Source organism: Myotis lucifugus, unplaced genomic scaffold (assembly GCF_000147115.1).
Source record: "Myotis lucifugus unplaced genomic scaffold, Myoluc2.0 scaffold_28, whole genome shotgun sequence".
NCBI classification, from domain to species: domain Eukaryota; kingdom Metazoa; phylum Chordata; class Mammalia; order Chiroptera; family Vespertilionidae; genus Myotis; species Myotis lucifugus.
The window spans coordinates 7,268,175-7,290,401 of record NW_005871076.1 but is presented as its reverse complement, the minus strand read 5'-3'; the positions used below and the strand labels follow the sequence as shown (position 1 = coordinate 7,290,401).

The window sequence follows — 22,227 nt, the reverse complement described above, 5'->3', positions numbered from 1 at the left end:
GCATTTCATATAATACTGGTTTGGTGGTGATGAACTCCTTTAGCTTTTTTTTATCTGTGAAGCTCTTTATCTGACCTTCAATTCTGAATGATAGCTTTGCTGGGTAAAGTAATCTTGGTTGTAGGTTCTTGCTATTCATCACTTTGAATATTTCTTGCCACTCCCTTCTGGCCTGCATAGTTTCTGTTGAGAAATCAGCTGACAGTCGTATGGGTACTCCCTTGTAGGTAACTGACTGTTTTTCTCTTGCTGCTTTTAAGATTCTCTCTTTGTCTTTTGCTCTTGGCATTTTAATTATGATGTGTCTTGGTGTGGTCCTCTTTGGATTCCTTTTGTTTGGGGTTCTCTGTGCTTCCTGGACTTGTAAGTCTATTTCTTTCACCAGGTAGGGGAAGTTTTCTGTCATTATTTCTTCAAATAGGTTTTCAATATCTTGCTCTCTCTCTTCTTCTGGCACCCCTATAATTCGGATATTGGTATGCTTGAAGTTGTCCCAGAGGCTCCTTACACTTTCTTCATATTTTTGGATTCTTTTTTCTTTTTGTTTTTCTGGTTGGGTGTTTTTTGCTTCTTCGTATTCCAAATCTTTGACTTGATTCTTGCGATCCTCTAGTCTGCTGTTGGGAGTCTGTATAATATTCTTTATTTCAGTCAGTGTATGCTTAATTTCTAGTTGGTCCTTTTTCATAACCTCGAGGGTTTCTCTAGATTTATTGAGGGTCTCACTAAATTTATCGGCGGTTTCTAGAAAATTCTTGAAAAACCTTATAACCGTGGTTTTGAACTCTATATCCAGTAGTTTGCTTTCCTCCATTTCTTTCATTTGTGACCTATTTCTTTGTCTCCACATTTTTTATGCTTCCCTGTGTTGATAGAGTGGCTTTCTGTGCTAGGTGTCCTATAGGGCCCAGTGGCTCAGCCTCCCCTATTATCTGAGGTGGACACTCTTGGTGCACCCTTTTGTGGGCTTTGTGCACAGTCTTGTTGTAGTTAAGCCTTGATTGTTGTAGGTATCACTGAGAGGAATTGACCTCCAGGCCAATTGGCTGTGAGAATCAGCTGTGTCTACAGTGGGAGAACTTCTGTGCTGGAGATACCCTTAGGGGCAAGACTTGCTTCAGTGGGGCTTTGGTGCTCACTGAGTCTGCCCCCTGAATGTCTCCCTTATAAATCTGAGGAGTTGTAATCTGGATGGTCCCACTCTGACCACTGGGTACACTGGCTCTTGGATCTCTAAGGAGGTGCTAATTTAGCCTCTGCCTGAGGCTACCCAGCAGGAGCTATGGAGAGATCTGCAGATTACTCTTCTTTGTTTGGGGTTTGGATGTGCCCAGATGAGGCCCAGCTGTGAAGCAATGCAAGCTGCTGTGGGGCCTTGGGCCTTCTTTTGGAAGTTCTGGGTCTCTCTGACCCAGCTGCAGTGTTAGGTAATTTTCAGATTGCAAAGGGCCAGGCCTTTCATATGCAAAAGCCTCTGCTGCAGCTTGGGTGGGGCAGGGTCTCAGGGAACCAACAGGGCGGAGCAAACAGCTATGGATGCTCCTCAGTCCTACCCTAAGAGGCCCCCGGTCTCAGTGTCCCAGTAATCACTGCAAGCACCTCTGAGAGAAAGCCGCCCTCGAGTTCCAACCGATGCCAGACAGTCCAGTTTCTCCCCGTATGTCCCCAGAGACTCGCCCGGAACTGGAGTTCAGAGCAGTTGGGAGCTTGTGCCTCCCTCCCGATTGAAAAAGACAACCGAGTCCTCAGTTGCCAGCCCTTTCCATGTGCGCCTCCGTACCTCTGCACTTTACTTCCACACCTCCTCTGAGTCTCAGTGTGCTTTTCTCTTTCCTTCTAGTTGTAGAATTTCCACTCAGCCGGCCTTCCTGTGGTTCTGGGTGATGTCCGTTTTGTCTTAGTTGTACAGTGGGACCTTGACTTATGAGTTCTTGACTAACGAGTTTTTCGAGATACAAGCCGTCTCTCGGCTGATTTTTTGCTTTGAGTTGTGAGCTAAAATTCGGGTTACGAGCCAGCTTCAGATACCCCACTGCTAGTTGGCGCAGCGAACGTCACAGTGAACGCCACAACATCAGCCCAGCATCACGTGTCTCACTCGTTCACTTTAATGATTTGACATACGAGTAATTTGAGTTACGAGCTCCGTCACAGAACGAATTAAACTCGTAAGTCAAGGCCCCACTGTATTTTTGAAGTGGTTGTGCGAGGCAACAATTTCAGGTGTTTACCTATGCGGCCATCTTGGTTCTCTGTTGTTGTTTCTTAAACTAAAGCTTAACAAGAGTTATGTTAACTACACTCCCACCCCGTCACACACAACACAGGGACAGCTGGCAGCAACGATGTGCTGCGGCTGGAGCTCGTCCTATCTGTTTCTTTCCAGCCCAACATTTAGTGGCATCACACTCGTCGTTTGGAACCAGTCTTGGTGGAAATATTTACAACATGGAAATTAGCAAATGAATCCGCAAACAAATCAGGGCTTTTAGAATTTTTCTGCAGAGGCAGTTGCTAAATATTTACCAGCCTACCATTGGCTAGATTTTCTGATCTAAAGGCTCCTGGATTCTAGAAAACCTAGCTAGTTGCACTCTTGGTTCTGACAGCATCGGCATCTTGAGGTTTTATAGGGCACTGAAGAGCTCTTTCTTATAGTTGCTTCATTTCAGACTCACGAGGACCCAGTGAAGCAGCCAGAAGCACTCACAAAGGGGCAAAGTGAGGTGGAGAGTGAGAAAGTGGTCTGCCCAGTGTTACCCAGCAAATGGGTGACAGGGCAGCAATTAGAACCACTGGCTTTCAGTCCACATTTTCACAGCACCCAGTATGCTTCCTCCATAGTGCAATTCCCAGTTTGTAGCTATTATTTATTTGTGTACATAGTTGATAAAATCTGTCTCCCTCATGAGATTATGAGTTCCACAAAGACAGGGACCTCATGTTTATCTGTGTACCAATGTCTCTCCTGTGACTAACATACTATCTGCCACATAGAAAGCACTCAATAAATATTTACTGAGAGAATGAGTAAGTTAACCAAAGCAGGAATGTGCACGGTTCTCTTCCTACAATAGCGCGCTGCCAAATATCTGACTTCACAGAAACAACAAAAATGATGACAAAACAAAAACAGCAGCATTGCCTTGCCTGGAGATTGCTTTTCAGGTTTCCACTGCTACCTATAGCCAGCACATGACCCTGAAGCACATGGTTTGACAGAAATGTCCACAAGCTGAGAGATTACTTCAGGGCCACTAATCCGATAATGGCTGGAGCATGACACAGGGATAGAGAATGCCTTCCAGTCAATCTGACAGAGTGAACTGACTTGGAAGGAATCTTCCCCAAAGCTCCAAACACATGAAACTGGACTTCTTACAAAAAAAATGAAGATTTGAGCCACACTCAAAAGCAAAGAGAAATGCCCAAGTGCTTTAAATAAAAAGGAATTCAAGTCTGGGAGCTGAGTGGAAGCTGAGACCAAAATGGCTCACAGGCCCGTACAATGCAGATATGGCTTTGATGTCTGGAACTGGATTGTAGGATGTTTGGAAGAACATTGTACTTTTGGGTAAAGTAACCTGTGTGATGAGAATCAAGGGTCTTAGAGGGAGGCTGTTGGAAAATGAAGTTGAGAATGAAGTAGGGGTCTGTGGAGAGGGTTAGGAGTGAGGACTTTATTCTCTAGGTCAGTGTTTACTGAACTGTGTGCTGCAAAACTACACTGTTGTGAGATGTTTACAGGTGTTGAGGTTAAAAAAAGTTCTCAGTTAGATACGTCAGACAGTGGCTAAACAAAGGAACCAGGTTAAGAAACTGCAGGACTTATCAGAACTTTTATATGTTAACAAACTTTGTAATCTCTAGAGAGGAGTTGGGAGTGTGTATGTATGTATATGAAGTGTTCCCCAGGCTCTTTTGGTCCAAGGACCTCTTTACTGCAGAATGTCTCCTGTCCCTAGTATCCCAGAAGCACGTTATGAAGAACAGTCTTGAGGTCGCCTTTCTTTGGTTGTCCAAACACTCCACAATGTACTGCATCTGTTGATTTTCCTTTTGACAGTTTGTTTCATTAACTGATTCATAATTTTTTATTGCGAGGCCACCTTCAGTTATAACCACGGGAGTCTGGGTTGCTCTGGGCTGTGGAAGTGCCCCTATAGGGCATGTTTACTGGTTTAGAAATAGGGGGTATTTTTGGTATTATTTTTCATCTTGAGTATCCCTTTTTCCACCAGATAATGTTAGTTCAAATCCCACATCTGTATGTGGCTTGAGCCTGGGATTCTGATTTCTTGAAGATGAAATTTCTTACCTCCAAGGCCACAGGAGATGGCCCTTCCCATAGCAGATGGATGGAAATCCAGTTCCAGTGTTACAGCTGGGGCAAACTGCCTGGGCCCAGCGATTATCACCAATAACACTAAAATACCACATTTCCTCTATTTTAAGATACACAGTTTCTTCACATTTTAATATCTGAAATTTGGCTGTATTTTATAATATATGTTGAAAGAAATCTGTCTGCTGTAGACAAAGAGGAAAGTCATGGTACAGCTAATATTGCTGTTCAAGTGTGGATTTCGCTGAATACTGGTTATTTGATTAATGACTCAGCTGGGTTTTGCACAAATGTTAACATTAAATGCAGTTGAATTTTAGCTTAAATTAAGATCCCTGATATTACTTCAAATGCACTCGAATAGGTTCCCTGTAATGCAATATTGAAAGAAAAAGCTACTGTGCATGCCAGAGATTGCCTATTGTATGTAATATAATGAAAGGGAGTAGAAATCACCAAATCTCCTGGAACAGATGACAGAGTTTTCAAAGCCTAAAAGGCTAGCATCCAAATGATGAACATCTAATTGTTAAAGGCTTCCAGTCATTTAACTTCCAGCAACATGTGCTCAATTCAGGAGAAATAAAACTATGGGTTTACCAAAGAGAAAATGCAAGCCAAATCCCATTATACTTTCATAAGCCTCAAAATTATACTGCCAGCCTTAAAGGTATCAATGGAATAAAGATCAGAGTAACCTACTTTCTGAAAAGCAGCACATAACTCTCGAGTTACACAAAACTTCAGAGAACCCAGTAATGATACACAACATCATTAATATGAACAATTCCTACTCTCCAAACTCGGATTCTACAGAATGAGAAACTCATATGTAAGCATATGAATCAGTAAGAGCTGCTACTGACAATTTTTAAGTATGTCGATTGGATGTCATGCTTCTTTGTTTCTGGAAATATGCAATTAACTTCATGGCTTATTTTACCATTCTCAATGGTGCCTCAAAATTATGGTAATCACAATGACAAATGCCACTTTTTGAGCACCTGCCAAACACTGTATTTGCTATTTTATACCCATTATGTCTAATCCTCATGACAACTTTATAAGGGAGGTACTCTTATAGTCCCATTTTACATGTAAGGAGACTAAGGTTCAAAGAGACCAGTGACTTCTCAAGGTCAAAACCAGTGAGCATCAAGCCGAGCACGGAACCAGTTGCCTTTCCCTGCTAGCAACCCTGCTCCACCCCTGCCCTGGCACAGCAAGCAGATAAGTCCTCACCTGAAAAAAATTTACTATGATCCCAGGGCAGGAGGAGCCAGCTTGAATTCAAAGTAGCAGGGTCACCCCTCTCAGCCCAAACAACCCCCAAGTTGATCCAAATCCTGCTGTTTTATGACTGCTTCCATTTTTTTCAAACTACGCTTGAGAACATGCTCAAGCAGGCCACAAACTGACCAACTGCCCCAACATTCACATAGCCAATCAATTAAGTAGTTCATTCCTTTGAATTATGACAATTTGGTAGCACAATCCAGAGAAGACATTAAACAGGCAAGAAGAGAGGGAGTCAACTCTGTAGCTGAGGCCTGGGCAAGAAGGAGCCTTTGGCCTAGCAGGAGGCATTCTTTTTCTCCAAAGGTGCTATTTCACACCAGTTAATGGAAGCAGAGGGCTCCTTGAACCTAAGGAAGAGTCTAGATTGCTGTGCCAGCCACCTTCTCTGAAGTCCTGAACTCCTTTTCTTCTTGATCAAACTTCTGCAAGATGACAGGCAGGAGCTTGTGGACTTCACCCCATTCTCTGGACATATGCTTTTGGACTCAGTCTAATCTCCAATGTAAAATCCTTTTCGGGGGCTTTTCCTGAAATATTTCCTCAGGAAAGGACCTCAAGTTTGGACACTAAGAGTGAACTAGGACAATTCGAGAAACATGTATTGCATATCTCTGAGGATACAGAGATGAATAAAATGTGACCCCTACCATAAAAAAACTCACAGTTGAGGGAAGGAGGAAAGACTAGATCAGAACTAAGTACAATGAAAAGCAGAACAAGGTGAATGTTATCTTGGAACATAGAATAGAAAGGACTTAATTCCAGATACAAGATCAGTAATCAACTCAGCTAACACTGATGGGACACCTACTAGGTACCAGATATGATACCTGGCATTTTACAAACCTTATCCCATTTCTACACCCACCCTATGGAATACATTTTATTGGTATCTTCACTTTATAAATGAGGAAACTGATATAGAAACAACATATTTTACCCAAAGGTAACACAAGTAATTTGTAAATACTAGAGATGAGATTTGAACCCAGCTGGCCAACACTAAAGCTTATGTTCCTTTCAGTGCAAAAGATTACATCTCCTGGAATAAAGAAATTCTTCCTGGTAATAGCAGAATCTGAACTGGTTTGAAATTTAACCAGGTGAAGATGGATGGGGAGAATACTTTAATCAGAGGGTCAGTGAGGGACAAGGCCTGGAAGTAGGAAAGATGAGCAGTCACAGGTGAGCTAGAGCAGTGGGCAGAAGTCAAGCTTCCAGCACAAAGGAAGTGTGTGGTCAATGAATTAGGGGATGGGGTGTCAAGAGCCCTGGGTTCTAGTCCTTGCATGGCCACTGACTAACTGTGTGACCTTCAGCAGTTCCTATCCGCTATCTGGGTTTCAGTTTCATCATCAGAGAGAATTCCAAACCCCTATTGGAATAAATATTCCCAAAAGGTCTGCTCTGGTATAAATGCTCAATGATACTCCCAAGAGGCCATGTGGAACAGTGATTAAGACCAGGTGACAGGTAGATGCTAGCTCTGCAGTGACCTTGGATAAGCTAATTAATTCCAGAGTCTCACTCTTCCTCATCTGTAATGTGGGGACAACAGCAAAGCCTGCTTCACAGGGCTGTGATGAAGGATGAGTGGAAAGAAGAACATAAAGCGCTTAGCAAAGTGCTTGGCAAACTGTAAATGTTCGGCTAATGAAGGCAGCTTTGTCACCACCATCACCACCACCACTATTTCTTCTTCAAAGAGTACAGAAAGTGACATTAGTGGTCAATGATCAGAAGGTCTTTTTTTAAAAAGAGACAAAAAATAAACCCTCAGAAAAGGTCTCACTAAACCATAAGTCCCTCCCATGACTACCTCACACATGAGACTCCTATTTCACCCAGGGGCCACATCATACCTTCTCTTCTGAAGAAACAGTCAGCTTGTCACTGGATATCAAGCTGCACACCTGGTCCAGACTTAGGCTAAGAAATTCTTCCCCCAGCATCACCTCTGGAAAGTGCTGCTCTGTTCCAAAAAAAAAAAAAAAAAGAAGAAGAAGAAAAAGAAGAGAAGAAGAAGAAAGATAGCAGAAGTTCAAAAAACAAAGTTATAAAATGCTCCTGCCCTTCCATGAACCAAGGCCATGACAATATGTAGGATTCAGAGTGGAGTCCTAGGGCCTCTGAGGGGAGGGTGGAAGCAGAGGGTGAGACAGAGAGGCAGAGAGAAACACAGCACATCCTGGCTGGAGGGAAACTAGCCTTTTAACTCAGCAGCAAAAGCGTCCCCCTGTGTGATCCTCTGTCCAGAACACCGACAGAGATGAAAATGGGGCAGAGAGATATGAGGCTATATTTTTTCCATGCTCCATGAGATTAATCCTGGTGTTGCGAAAAGCCTCACTGGGACCTGCCTACTTAACTGAGCTCATTTCCCCTCAAGGCTCATGCTGGCAGAGTTGCAGACAGTGCCCCCTGCAGCTCAGCCAAACAAAAGTGGGTCAGAACTGCTGTGTGGCTGGAAGTCTCGGGGGTTCTGGTACAAAGTCAACATTAGAAGGCTAGCTGGAGGAGTCATCCTTTGCTGCCCAAAGTCAAGTCTATTATAGTGAGCCTCTGGTTCACAGGGAGGCCCAACTAAGAATCCATTCCAGGGTGGTAGCAACACAGTTGGTCCCACTGCCATTGGGAACAATCCAAAATCCAGGACAGCCAGTCGGTGGAGGCCATTAAAATGGAGGGAAATTTGGGGACACCTAGAACAAGTCAGGCCTAAGGTCCACACAAAGGAAATGCCAAATGCAACTCCTACCCTGACACTTGCTGGGCCACCATTCTATTACAGAGACGGTGAAATGTCAGTGAAAGAGCATGTATTTCAGAAAGAAGGAAGCTGGACTCAAATCCTGGCCTTGCCATTTACAAACTATTTTCTTGAGCCAATGGCATCACCTCCCTGGGCCTCACTATCCTCATCTGTGAAATGGGGATAAGACCACTTGTCTTGCCTCCCTCCCATGCTCTGGTGGGAAAGGAACTATGAAAGTGGTTTTGCAATCTATGACAAGGTGAACCAGCCTAAGGGTTGACAGTTTCTGGTGCAGCAGGTCCTGGAGGTGGCAGAATCCTTTGTCATTTGGCTCAGTCTTTGCTCCTTTTTCAGTTCTCTCACCACCCTGCACCATCACCTTAAGGAGCATCTATGCCCCTTGACCTCCAGGCTTCCCTATTTCCTTCTTTGGTGGTCTCTTTCTGGCCTGATAGCCTCTGGAGGGCTACACCTCCCAGTTCCCACTCAGGGCTACCCACACTTGGTCTGGCCAGCCCCTCAAGTCAGATTCAGAGACCCTCCACCCTTGAGAGATGCTGAAATATCAAGACTGCTGTAGCTGCATAATGAAAAGGAACATCAGACCATGTTAAGGCCCTTTCTCACATTCATTGGCCTCTTAAAAACCAAATATTTAAATCATTTCTTGCAAAAATCTTCTAAATTTTATGTTGGAAATAATTCAGACCCAAAGAACTCCCATATAGCCTTTCTTCGGATTCCCTACATCTTAATATTGTACTCTCAAAGATCAGGTTATAAACAACCTTTTCCATCTTTCACTGGACAAAAGGGTTCCCCACTTGCTCCCCACCAGCCTAATGATATCACTGAGCCCACAGTTAAAGCTTGTCCATCCTGAGGTTTAAAAGTCAGATCCTTTATGAAGGGAAGCAACTGTCATAAAGGAAGAAGCTGGTCTTGCTTCTCTATATGTCAACAGGAAAAGGCCTTTAGTGTAAAGCTTAGATTTTAGGTGAGACATGCAAAAGACCTCCCTAACTATGGGAACTTTTAAGACTACAGAGTATTACTTTTAAAGTGCCCATTCCTAAAGATTTTAAAATAAAAGCAAATGAACAATCTTCTTTGGATGATAGGAATCCATTCTTGGCCTGGAGGCTTGGAAAGGTACAAGATTCTCCCCACATGCCTTTCTGGTCCAAGTCTTTAACTAGAGTCCTTCATTTGTCAACAACACCCAAGAAATAGCAAAGAGAAAAGGCCCTCAGCACACCACAGCAAAGTGCAGGGCATCAAGGCTCAGCTCAGCAGGAGTGTCAGGTGAACCAGCACCAATACCTCTGTGGCCCAGAGCCGTACCCAACCTCTCCACCATTATCTTTGGTTGACCCAAAACCTAACATTTGGAAGAGAGAAGAGGGAAGAGAACAGGAGGTGAGAGTAAAATTCTGGGTTGTGAAAAATTCTTCCTTACAACTCATAAAGCTGAAAGTAGATGGGCTGGATTTTGAAAAGAAAAAAAAGTGGAAGTGCAGTGATGCATAGTCCAGGTGGCATAGTGAACAAACCAAAAATTCTCAAAGATAAGTCAAGGCAGAAAGCAGTCAGCCCCCACACCTTCCCATCTCTCGCCCTCAGACACTGCAGGATTTGAATCCAGGTCCCTCTTTCTGACTCAGGCTGCTGCTTTGCCCATCTGGACCCTTCCACTGAAAACCCTACAGAAAGCCTCCCAGGAAGCAGTTTTCAGTGGGTAGGGGAAACAGGGGAGTTAATGAGCAGCAGCTGCTGGCTCCCAGAACCCAAGAGATTTGTAGGGCATGAACAGGAAGAGAGGGAGCAAGGAGGGAATCTTCCCCACCCCCACCCCTCAGTCTGAGGAGACAGGGCTAAGCCCCCAGAGTTGGGGAACTAGAGTCCTCTTTCTGTTAGCAACACTCAAGAAACAACAAAATAGAAAAAAAAACAACAACAACAACAAAAAACAGGACAAGGATGCTCTGACCAACTCCCTCTCCTGGGAAACAGGAACTCCCCAGAAGACTTGGCACTCAAGTCAGCCCTCTTCCCAGCTGCTTCCCGGAAAGAACCCCCTCTGCTCCCAGAATATACACCTCCCTGAGAATCAGCTTCTACCTTTCACACTGGTTGGTTGGTTGGTTTGTTGGTTTGTTGGTTTGGGGATTTTTGTTTGTTTGTTTTGCTTTGTTGTTAATGTATTAAAGGAGGATGTAGTGAAGAGCTTTGGCTAAGAGTCAGAAGACCTGGGCTCAAGTCCTAGCTCCACCTCTTACAGTCACGTCTTTCCAGGCTTTGGCTTCATCGTCGATAAAATGGGACCATAACACCTGACCTAGGTCTCATGGTTGTTTTGAAGTCCAAAGGTATTAGTCCATTTTAAAATCTTTAAGAAACTCTTAGAAATTAAGGATGAGTATGATCAGCCCTGTCCCTGCTTCACACAGTCAGTCCTTGGGCAGCACTGCTAACAGAGAAGCAGTTCCTTTGGGTCCTGTGGACAAGTCTGTGGACTTCAAAGGTCTTAGAAACTCACTTTAATTCCACTGAGTTCAGAAAACTCTCTAGGGATATAAGTTATGTAACTTCTTAAGGCTGCAGTTTTCTCATCTATTAAGTGAAGCTAACAATAGTACCTATCTCATAAAGGTGTGTGGTCATTAAGTAAGCAAATACAGGAAAGTCACATTTACTGAGACCACTGCAAGTGCTCCTTAACTGTTAGTGTATGATGTGCCAAATGCAGTGTTTCTTCAAAAATGAAGAAATCAGAGCTGATGCCTACATGAACCTTATAAGAGGGGTAAGACAAGGTACTAATAATTCCACCTCAAGTCCACAGGGCCGGGACTGAAAGAGGCACTCCAAATACAAATAACAGCATGGAAGCAGGAAAATTCAGGGCATGTCTAGAGAATAGCAATAGCAAGTTATCTTAAAGACCATAGACATGGATTGACGAGAGAGGGGAAGAGCAATTTCTATGCCTCTGCCTTAACTCTCTCTGCCTTCCTAGATCCGACCAGTGTTTTGGTTTCATCCACATACATTTGTGAATCTTTGTTCTCAGTGATGAATTTTGTTAAGTCTCGTAATAGGAGTAGCCTGACGGATGAAAGTAGTAGCTCGTGCATATCTCTGAAGGTCATGAAATATAAACCTGATGTAAAATCTCTGTCATCAGTGATGCAGCAGCAAAAGTCCTGCTGATAATATCAAACGGAGTCATAAAGTTTTCTGTCGGACTATCAGTGTACATGTATACATTAAAAAATAAATGTATTTTTCATCATCATATTCTGTTTTTGTCGCTCGAATGAATTTTATTATTTCTTCAAGGTTCTTCACATATGTACACCTTAAGAGATATCAAGTAGGTGTAACATGTTCTCAAAAAATTAGGGTTGGCACGCAGAAGAATTTTGAATCAGAGATTTTGCTGGTTTTGGCACGCACTCACAAAAAGGTTGCCCACCCCTGGCCTAGGCAATGTCTTTATTCATTTAACAAATGTTTACTGAACATCCACTAAGTATGGGGAGCTATGCCAGACTTCCAGGAGATGCACTAGAGAGGCAGATGTGGCTAGATCTTGGCGGATAGGTGGGGTGTGTATGGGGCATAGTATCTTCTGACCATGGGCCAGCCCCTTGAAGGGGAACTCTCCAGTAATAACTCTAACTTTTCTGGTCTTTTTGCTTCTTTTTCCTTAAAGAGAAATGGAAATAGAGGAAAAAAAACAAGGGTTCTGATTAAGAGTCCTAATTAACCAGGCTTTACTATAAATAACCAATACTGTTTAAGTTTCAAGTTTTGATTAATGAAACACAATGTGTCTGTTCCTGTCCATTTGGATGAGAAATTACAGAGAAGCGGAGAGGCACCAGATAACTTCAAGCAATACACATCTTCCTAATGTTGAAAGGATGACAAAACTTGGATGGTGCGTTCCCATGAAAGGACTTGCTCTAGGAGCAGAGTTGGGTCTTTTCAGGAAAGCAGGCCTGGAAAAAGTTGAGAGCTTTACCTAATACGGAGTAGCTAACGTTGTGCTATGCATTTCACATGTACTATATCACTTCTCCCAAAAGCCCTGGTGAAGTGAAATCACTACCCCCATTTTACAGATGGAGAAATGGAAGCTCAAAAAGTTATTTAGTCATGTGCTTAGAATCACACAGTATAAATGGTCGATCCAGGTTTTGAAACCAAGGCTGTCTGATTACAATAACAAACATTTAATGACTATCTGAGGCCCCAAGATAATATGAGCTTGTCCTAAGCAGGCCATTGGGGTAAAATTCAATATACATATCCGAGTACCCTAAGAATCCCTCTTAGGGGTGTGTCAGAGAGACAAAGAATAAATCTAATAACCTATCTTTAAAAAAAAACTTAGAATAGTGGTGTTCTAAACGTTTAGCATTGGTCCTACATTCAAATCTCCAACATACCCCTGAATTGAGATCTTTCCCTAATCTCTCTGTCTACCAGGCTAGGTGAAGTGATACTGTTCTATGTTCTCAAAGCCCCTGAAACAGGAAATAAAAATTATCATAGCCCTAATCCACCTGTTTTATCCTCTGAGGTCTTTCTCTCACACTGGGACGGTAGCCCCAGGAGGGCAGGGTCTGCCTTGTTTGAACCTCAATCCTCAGTGTCCAGCACATCTGCAAATGCTGAGCTCTCAGATTTTTACTGTGCTTCCTTTCATTCTTCAGGACTGCCTAGGTCTCAGGCAACCTCCTAAATTAATCCCAAGTTTCTCCTGATGGGAGGAAATAAGCCTAAGCTTTTGATCAGGTTCATCTAAACTACAAGTCTTAAACAAATGGAACTGAAAACCCATCTATGACTTCCTTGACCTTCAGAAATAAAACAAACCTCATTATCCCTGTGGCCCCAGGGAACAGGTCCGAGGGCTCTGAATTAAACCACTGGTTATATGTCTAAGGAAAGATTGGCTGACACAGGTGAACACACAAACAGAATCAAAACATTTTAGCAAGGTAAAAAATAAAACAGAAATGCTTTAAATCTCTCTCTCCTGCCCCCTTTTGCCCTATTTGTGGAGAACAGAGGTAAGCTTCGTAAGTCAGTATTTGGCTCTCAGGGCCCACAGTTTCCCTGCCCCAGGGAGAAGGCTCAGCTCCCACAGGGAAGTAACAGAGACCTACCTTGACGTCTTCCCACATGGGTCATAACTACCGACCCTCAGACTCTAGATGTTACTACCTCCACCTTCCCTGGGGATGATGGGATATGAGCTCTTTACCATACTGACTTAATTCCAGAAAGATATATATATGGTCCCTCCTCCTTTCTCTATAACTGTGGGGGGGGAGGGGGGGGAGGGAGCAACAGGCTGTATCAAAACTGCCTGGTCATCATTGTTATTGATTCAACACCAGAGTTCCCTGTTACCCAGAGAATGGGAGGACTAAGGGAAGCTTCCTAAAATCCCAATAAGGAGACCATCCAACAACACAGACTGCCTGTGTCTGCTCTAAGGCTTCATTTACCACCTTCAAGTTAGAAGCAGAAAATCAGGCAGAGCAGGAATGAGGCGACCACCATGCAGAGAGAGGCTGAACTGGCCTGGTGGGTGTGAAAATAAGTAGTGGGCTTGGAGCACAGGCCCTGGTTCAGACAGCCTCATCATGAATCTTGCCATTGCCACTTACAAACTAGGTGATCTTGGACAAGTTACTAAACATTCTGAAGTTCCTGTTTCTTCATCTATAAATTGGGAAAAGAATAACTACCTCTCATAGTTACGTGCCTATTAACTGCACAGCACCAGGCCTGGAACCTAGCCAAGTGTTCAGAAATGGCAGAAACTCCTACCATCATCATCATATCATCATCATCATCTTATGATGCCAAGTTGAAGGCAGCAATTTCATTAAGACAACCCTCACTGAGTCAGAGGTTGGTGTTTCTTAAATGATTTGTCAAAGTTTTTTGCTGCCCTTAGTTTAATCACTTCATTCCATGATCTCAAAAGACTCAATTAATCGAAAAAAGGCCATTTCTCTCCACAAACACATTCAATCCCATGGCTTTTCCATCCCATGGCTGGAGGGTTTCAGCTCAGCTTTGGCAGACTGATGTAAACAACATGCCCAAGGAATTTTTATTGCCATTTCATTAATGGGGTCTCATTAACATCCCTCCCAACCAGCTCTGCTGATGGCCCAGTGCATGGCCATCCAATTACCAAACAACAAAATCCCCATAAACCTGTCCTGGCCTCTGAGGTTAAAGATTAAACTGTCCCTAGAAACAATAATGAGTTATAAGAAACAAGCTGTGCAAAATACTCAGGTCCCTTTCCCAGCTACTAGCTACCCAGGAGAACTCTGATACCATCAACTGGGGACAAGAGCATGGGCGGTCAGTTCCAAATACAGGATACCCTCCGCACCCCAGAATAACGTATCACAGCAAACACCTGGGGGCATAACCTTGAGGGGAAAACCAGACCCGGGAAAAGACAAGGCCATTCTAAACAGGAAAGCAAACAGGCAGCTGGGTGGAGAGGTGGTGCTCCCGCCCCTCAGAGTCCCACTGTTGTCTGCCCCTCGGTGCCTTCATCAAGGAACTAAGGACTAACCATCAGAAGGCAAGAGCTGGCTTTAAAAATGGTTACATTTTTTTAGAGTGCAATTTGTCAATATCTATCAAAAATTTTTAATGCATACTCCCTTTGAGCTACTGTATGCCACTAAGATGGTAAACTACAGGTATAATCTTACTTACATATTAGCAAGTGTACTCCAGAATATTACGTAGAAAATTTCTCACTCAACATTTTATATAAAAGAAAAAACAGTGAACATTAGTACCCATTAATTAAGGACTGGGGTTAAAAAATTATAGTGCATCCATATGATACAACAGATAAAAAAGACAGAAAGCTCTATGCTAGGTGCTGCCCATGGTTCTCTCTGGGTAGGATTGTGGTGTTTTTCCTGCTCTTTCTGCCTGTCTGCTTTTTCTGTAATAAGTATGGGTGATTTTTTATTAGATAGCAATAACAATAGCAATAATAATTATAACAGCAAAAGAAAATTTGTCTTGGATAAGGACTAGGAACAGAATTCACAGGCAAAGCTGGGACCATGAACAAGTGAGAGCAGAGGCCAGCTAACCAGAGACTAGGCAAGGTGGGAAAGCAGGATATACCTGTGCACCTGATACAGAGAAACCAAAATCAGAAGCTCTGGAAATGGTCCTCTCCCCAAAGTACATGATGTCCGCAGCAACAGCAGCGGTGATGTCCCAGGGAGTCCCTCTCTCTGCCAGGACCCAGCTCTGAGGCTCTCTCACTGCGGATGGTGAGGCTGGAAGGGACGCTCCAGAGCATGGCCATGGGTGGTGCCTACTTCTGCAGGAGGCTCTCCTCCCTGTCCTGCCCAATCCCCAAACCATCCTGAAAACGGGGCAGGATGTATTTCCCCCATCATAGAGAGGAGAAAACAGGCGTAGGGGTTGCTCCAGTGTTGGCTGGTCTGACCCCTACTTCTGATCTGGAGGGTCTCCTTGTAGTGGGTTGGCTTAAACCCCCACTAATGTGAGGCAGGGGGCCAGAGAAGCCGGTGACTACAAGGGCCGGCACTGCCCCTTTTATGTGACCCTAGTGGGTGCCCACACCTCCACACTTACAGTGGGCGAGGCAGCAGCTCTCAAGAGGCAGTGAGGGCAGAGAGTGCCAGATTCCACCTCAAGTGAGGAGGTGCAAGACCAAAGAAACACAGCAGCCCACATCAGTGGGTGGATGCAAACCACTGAGGGAGTAAGCAAAGATAATCCTTATACACTTCCTTCCCAACACTGTACAATTTACCTTCACACTGCTGCTTCTAACGTCTTTTCATCATGGTCTTACCACCTCTGCATTTCCGTGACTTCCCTGTGGGCTGCAAAGAAACCTGTACCGGGACATGGTCGCAGGCTCCAGGGAAGGCCTGTACAACAGGGAGAAGCTCTCAGCCTGAAGTCACACCGACAGAGCAGGGAAAATAGGAGGGCTCACACATGCAGTGAGGGGGCTGGCCACCTCCCAACATGGAAGAGAAGACATCCACGTCTCACTTCCCCACAAGAAGATGACTAAACAGCCTATGTCTAGCAGAGACAGCTGGTCGTCTGTCTACACTGTCTGGTTGTTGGCATCTGACTATGTGGCACAGGCTTCCAGGCTCACACTTCTAATGGAAAATGCCAGCTCTAGCCACCATACTCCTCAATTAGCAATCCACAGGGCTGCCTTATGTGCAAATAGGGCCTGCAAGCATAGTATGCAGTAGTTATAATCACTGGCTCTGGACTCAAACTGTCTGGGTTTGAAACCTGCCTCTGTCCTTACCAGCTGTGTGACTCCAACAAATAACTTCACCTGCCCATGCCTTAGTCTCCTTAGCTGTTGTACGCATTAAATGAGATGACACATAAAATGGTGAGCATGGGTGTGACCCAAAGTGAGAGCTCAAAATAAACACTAGCTAGAAATAATTCATCAGGATTTCTGCATTCACACGTGTGTGCACAACCTCCACACACACACTCACACAATGCTGGCAGGTCCCAATCACTGTGACATGAGGACCAGGGAGCACCACCACAACGTTGTGCTCCCAAATGCATCCTCCCCACTCTCCTACAGGTGAGTCTCACCATCAGACAATGAAAGGGGCGAGGGGAGAAAACACAGATTTTGAAAGTGGGGAAAAGCCAGGCCAGAAGAGCCTGGGAGCCTTTGGTAAAGGTGAGGGTTCAGCACACTCCCCAAACCTGAGATGATCTTCTCGGCCAACTACAATAGGCTGGGATATGTGCTGTGTGTGCAGGCATGCATGCACACACAGTGTGGAAGGAGAGGGCTGGGGAGCGACACCAGGAAGGGAGTCAGGGAATTCCTGGCATCTAAGCCCTCTTCCTTTGTCACTGCACCAGCAGATGTTCATGAGCTGGCCTGGGTCTTGGCCAAGTTCTTGGCTCCTGCTGAAGCAAAGCCTCAAGAAAGTGGTCTCTTCAAAGACTGGGCTGGAGAGCCCTCTCCACAGAGAGGAAAGTCTCCCTGAGAAAAAGCAGCAAGGCATGGGGAATGTGCAGGGGCAGGGGCGCAGGAAGCACAGCAGAGAGACAGGAGAGCTGAGGTTCAGAGCCAGGAGGAGTCAGGAGAATTCAGAATTGGGGCATCTGGAGAATGTCCTTCACAAATATCATCATCAGGATCATCTTAACAACTGGTCCCATTTGTATCTCAGAAATAGTAACATAATTATTACTGCCTTTCTGATTAAAAAAAGTTTTTAGATTTAAAAAACTATAATTATAATACATAACTTAGTTCAGTTGTAGAAATAAGATTGTAGGAAATAAAGAGAGGGGAAGGATGTATGTATATGAGGGGAAAGTCTATGAAAGTTCAATCTTATTCTTCTGTGAGAAGTCAGCAGATAATATCTAAAACTATTCCAAAAACAGTGATGTAAACATATTGTTTCGATAAGTGGAGATAAAGAGTAGATGAAACAGCTTTTAGCTGAATCAGAGCCTGCATTTTCATTCTTTTTAGAATTGAAGTGAGTGCCTCTAGAGAGCAAGACTTGCTGTGGGAAGGCAGAGCCAGGGACTCTTCCTTATCATCACAGGCCTTACAGTAGTATTTGCCTGTTAAGCTCCTGTTTAAAGAACACTTTGATCAAAATAGAAATCTTCTTAAACAGAAAATGATTTATTTCAAACCTAGCTCAAGTTATTCTTCCCCCAGGAAGTCTTCTCAGATCTCTTTCCTCTTCTCTCATGAAAATTACTGTCTGTGTTATCCATCTGACAATTAATCATATTATACTTGGCAATGAGCTGGACTCTTCTATTGCTAACGATCCTCCCACCTGTGTCTTGTGACCCTGACTGAATTATAGCTGCTTCGCAGCAGAGTGCACTTCTCACAATCTTTGAGGTGTCCACAGCCGGCCAGGTTATTCAGTCTACAAGGTTGGAGGAGGTGTGGCAGCCCAGTCCCCATTACCTGCATAAGCATTGGCCTGCTGCAGAAGGTCGGTGCAGGTGTGCACATCTGCAAACGCGCGGATGCCCAGGCAATTGGTGGGATGCAACTGAGACTGAAGGAAGTCACAGCAGTTCTGCCGAACATCCATGAGCTGCAGCAAGCTGGCTGCTGGGAGCAGCACCTGCAGGAGAAGGGGACATTCTGAGACACTGGATCCCTCCAGCAGGGCCTCACCTCCCCACCACACTGTTCTAATCACACCACTCCCATGCTGGAGGTCCTGGCATGGCTCTCCACTGCCTGCTCAGGTCAGTCCAAACCATCTGGTCCGGCTGTCAGGGCAGCCCAAGCCTCATTTCCCCTACTCTACACCTCATGGAGTCTAAGCATTAGCCTATTCTCTGTTTCCCTCAGCCTACAGCAGTGCTTTCCAATCACTAATGTCTGTATTAATTCCCTGGGGATCTTATTAAAATGCAGATTCTAATACAAGAGTTCTAGGGTGGGACCTGAGAGCCTGCATTTCTAACTGGCTGCACTTTGAGTTTCAAGACCCTTAAGAGCCCTAGCTGGATTGGCTCGGTGGATAGAGCTTCGCCCTGCTGACTAAAGGGTCCCGGTTCGATTCCCGTCAAAGGCATATACCCGGTTGCAGGATCAATCCCCAGTGGGGGCATGCAGGAGGCAGCCAATCAATAATTCTCTCTCATCATTGATGTTTCTCTCCCCCCCCCTTCCTCCCTGAAATCAATAAAAATATATATATATTTTTTTTTTTAAAAAGACCCTTAAGAACTGAATGTCTGTGCCCCACCCCTACAATTTACATGTCAAAATCCCAACCCTCAATGTGACTTATTTGGAGACAGGGCCTGTGAAGAAGTAACAATGGTTAAATGAGGTCATAAGAGTTGGGCACTAAGGTGTCCTTACAAGAAGAGGAAGAGCCCTAACCAGTTTGGCTCAGTGGATAGAGCGTTGGCCTAAGGACTGAAGGGTCCCAGGTTTGATTCTGGTCAAGGACATGTACCTTGGTTGCGGGCACATCCCCAGTAGGAGGTATGCAAGAGGCAACTGATTGATGTTTCTCTCTCATTGATGTTTCTCTCTATCTCTCTCCCTTCCTCTCTGTAAAAAATCAATAAAATATATTTTTTTTAAAAAAGAAGAGGAAGAGATATCAGTGTGCGCGCTCTCTCTCTCTCTCTCTCTCTCTCTCTCTCTCTCTGTGAGGACACAGGGAGAAGGAGGCCTTCTGCAAGTCAGGAACTGAATCAGCTGGAATCTCGATCTTGAAGTCCTAACTTCCAAAACTGTGACTCCATAAATTTAAGCCACCCAATCTGTGTTGTTTTGTTATGGCATCCCAAGCAGACTAAGATAGATTGATTCTTGGCTACACATTAACATCACCTGGAGGATTTTTAAAACATTGATGCCTGAGTCTCACCCCCAAAGATTCTAACTTAAGAGGAATGAGGTGTGGCCTGGACAGTGAGGTGTTTCTACAGGTCCCCAGTTACCTCTGATGTACAGTCAAGTTTGAGAATCACTGCCCTACAGGCTTTAGCACACTGTCTTCACACAGAAAGGTACTTATTGAATTGTTCACTAGCTGATTCACCACTTAATTACTGAATGTCTGTGTGCCAGGCTCTGGTCTAGGCTCTAAGATTCAGTGGTAAGCATGATAAGCCAGACCCCTGCTCTAATGGAGAATATAATCTACTGGAACAAGGGAGTCACCCCCAAGTCCCTAGGGGCTCAGATAAACACACTTTATTCTCCCATCTAACAGATAAAGAGAACATCTTTAGGTACATTCTCAGAGAAAGAAGAGCTGAGTTCCCTTTTAAAAGGTCACAGGACACATGAGTATTCATACTACTTCCTGGAAGACAGAAAAATTTCCTGCTCAGGTGTGTTTGCATGTGTTTTTCCTAAAAGCCAGGGAAAACTGGCTTAAGCAGGCCAGATGGGTACTCAGATTGCCAACCCCTCTCAAGTTCCCTAGGCCTTTCCCACACTGCCCAGCCTGCCCTCTGGATCAAGAGTCCTGGACCCATGGCCAGAGTCCTACCTGACCCCAGCTCTGCTTCTCTTTCCCCTCTGCCCTGTGGAGGAGGTCAACAGTGTGAGCATGTCCTTCAAAAAAGAAATTTAAAAAAAACAACAACAAAAAAACAGAACAGTTTGATTTGAGGCTGCTTAGCTCAGGGCCCACGACATCCATTTCACCCCCAAACAACTGCCACATCCTGGGCTTGCTCTCAGCTGCTCCCCCGGCTCCCAGGGAATGTCTGGACCAGCCAGATTCCAGCTGTTCCCATCCACGAGGGTGTGCCCAGGAAGACACGGGCTGCAGATACATTTCTTTTCTTGACTCGGGCCACTACAAAAGTCTTTTTCTTTCCCGAAGAGATTTAAATTCTGGACCCTGACCATCTTCCAAAACAGTTCCGAGTCTTAGCTTCATCTCTCCTCACCAGCCTGTAATCAGGCGCCACTCTGCCCATTGCCTCGGGCCTTGTCCCTCCACTAGGGCACCCAGTCATCCAGGTTTGCCGAGGACCAAGGGGTTTCCAGGACACAAGGCTTTCGATGTTTACACTGGGACAGTGGGTCGCCCTTTCTCATCCCTGTCCACATGCAGAAACCACCAAGAGCCTCCACCATCAGGGGCCCTACTCCCAAGCTACCTGTTTGCTCTCAACAAGGAAAGCCCTTCCGACTACAAGCTTATTAACCTCCTCCTTCACGAGGCTGAGTTCTAGAAAGCATGCTCCTCTTCCCTTCCTCTCTCTTCCCCTCTCCTGTCCCCAGCAGGACAGCAGCAAATTAGCATTATGTCCTTGGTATTTTCCAAGCCCTGATTCGTTCCAGAGAAGAAAAAAAGATAAAAATCACCCACTCCCAAGGGGGGAAAAAAATCACCCATTCTTAAGTTTTAGATCATAAGTGGACACAGCCAGGCTCCAAATCTGACCTCTTAAGCTCCATTCTCACTAGGCAGCCACTGTCCCCACTAAGCAGCCATAAACTGAGAAACTCAATTAAGCTGTAAGCTTGCTCAGCCTAGCCAAACAGATTCCAAACCAGATTAGTCTCTGCCTGCTAGTTAAGGAGAGAACCATTAACCATTCTTGTTGAATACATACCAGGAATGGAAGGCTCTGCTCCAAACTCCTAAATGACCTCCATGACACCCCTACCAGCACCAGCTGCAAACCCTACAGTTAGGGCCACAGGTTGACCAATCATCCTGGTTTGCTGTGAACGTGTCAGCTTTAGCACTGAAAGTCCTATGTCCCAGGGTCAGGTGATCACCTGTGCAGAGGAACTTCTAACCAGTTACCCTAAGCAGCCCTGGTGGAGAGGAGAAATCAAATGCTGTCCAGCACACACCCGACTCAGTGGTGTGGCAAGCCTCAGAAGAGTCAGAGGTGACCAGAGGGAGGAATGGGATAGCAGCCTTTTAGCTCCAAAGACAAGGATTTCTGAGAGTGCTATCTGCCCCCAAGATTGCATTCCCAGCCAAACCAAAATGAGATCATGCCAGGGACACTCACCCCCTCCCCGCATGCCCTCTTCTTCACCACGAGGGCAGCAGCACAAGTTGGTGCTTAAATTCTCAAGGTCATGACAACCAGCCAAAAAAATAAGATAATAAATATTTCCTGAACACACTCCTTAGGTTATGAATTTCAGTTTTTAAAACCTCCCTGGACAGAGCTACCCACATAGCTTTCAACTTCCCTACTGTTCACAAAACCCACTTAGTAAGCAAAAATTATAAGGCTTTTC

The 22,227-nt window shown here is 44.7% G+C and overlaps 1 protein-coding gene across 1 annotated transcript in view; it reads right to left on the bottom strand.

Moving 5' to 3' along the window:
- KLHL3 (kelch like family member 3) overlaps positions 1 to 22,227 on the bottom strand; it is a 96,300-nt gene that overhangs the window by 39,595 nt on the left and 34,478 nt on the right. The window contains exons 5-6 of the mRNA XM_014453878.2: positions 18,442 to 18,604; positions 7,507 to 7,616 (exon numbers count right to left, since the gene is read on the bottom strand). Coding sequence (XP_014309364.1) covers positions 7,507 to 7,616; positions 18,442 to 18,604 — 273 coding nt within the window. The remainder of the gene's footprint in view (positions 1 to 7,506; positions 7,617 to 18,441; positions 18,605 to 22,227) is intronic.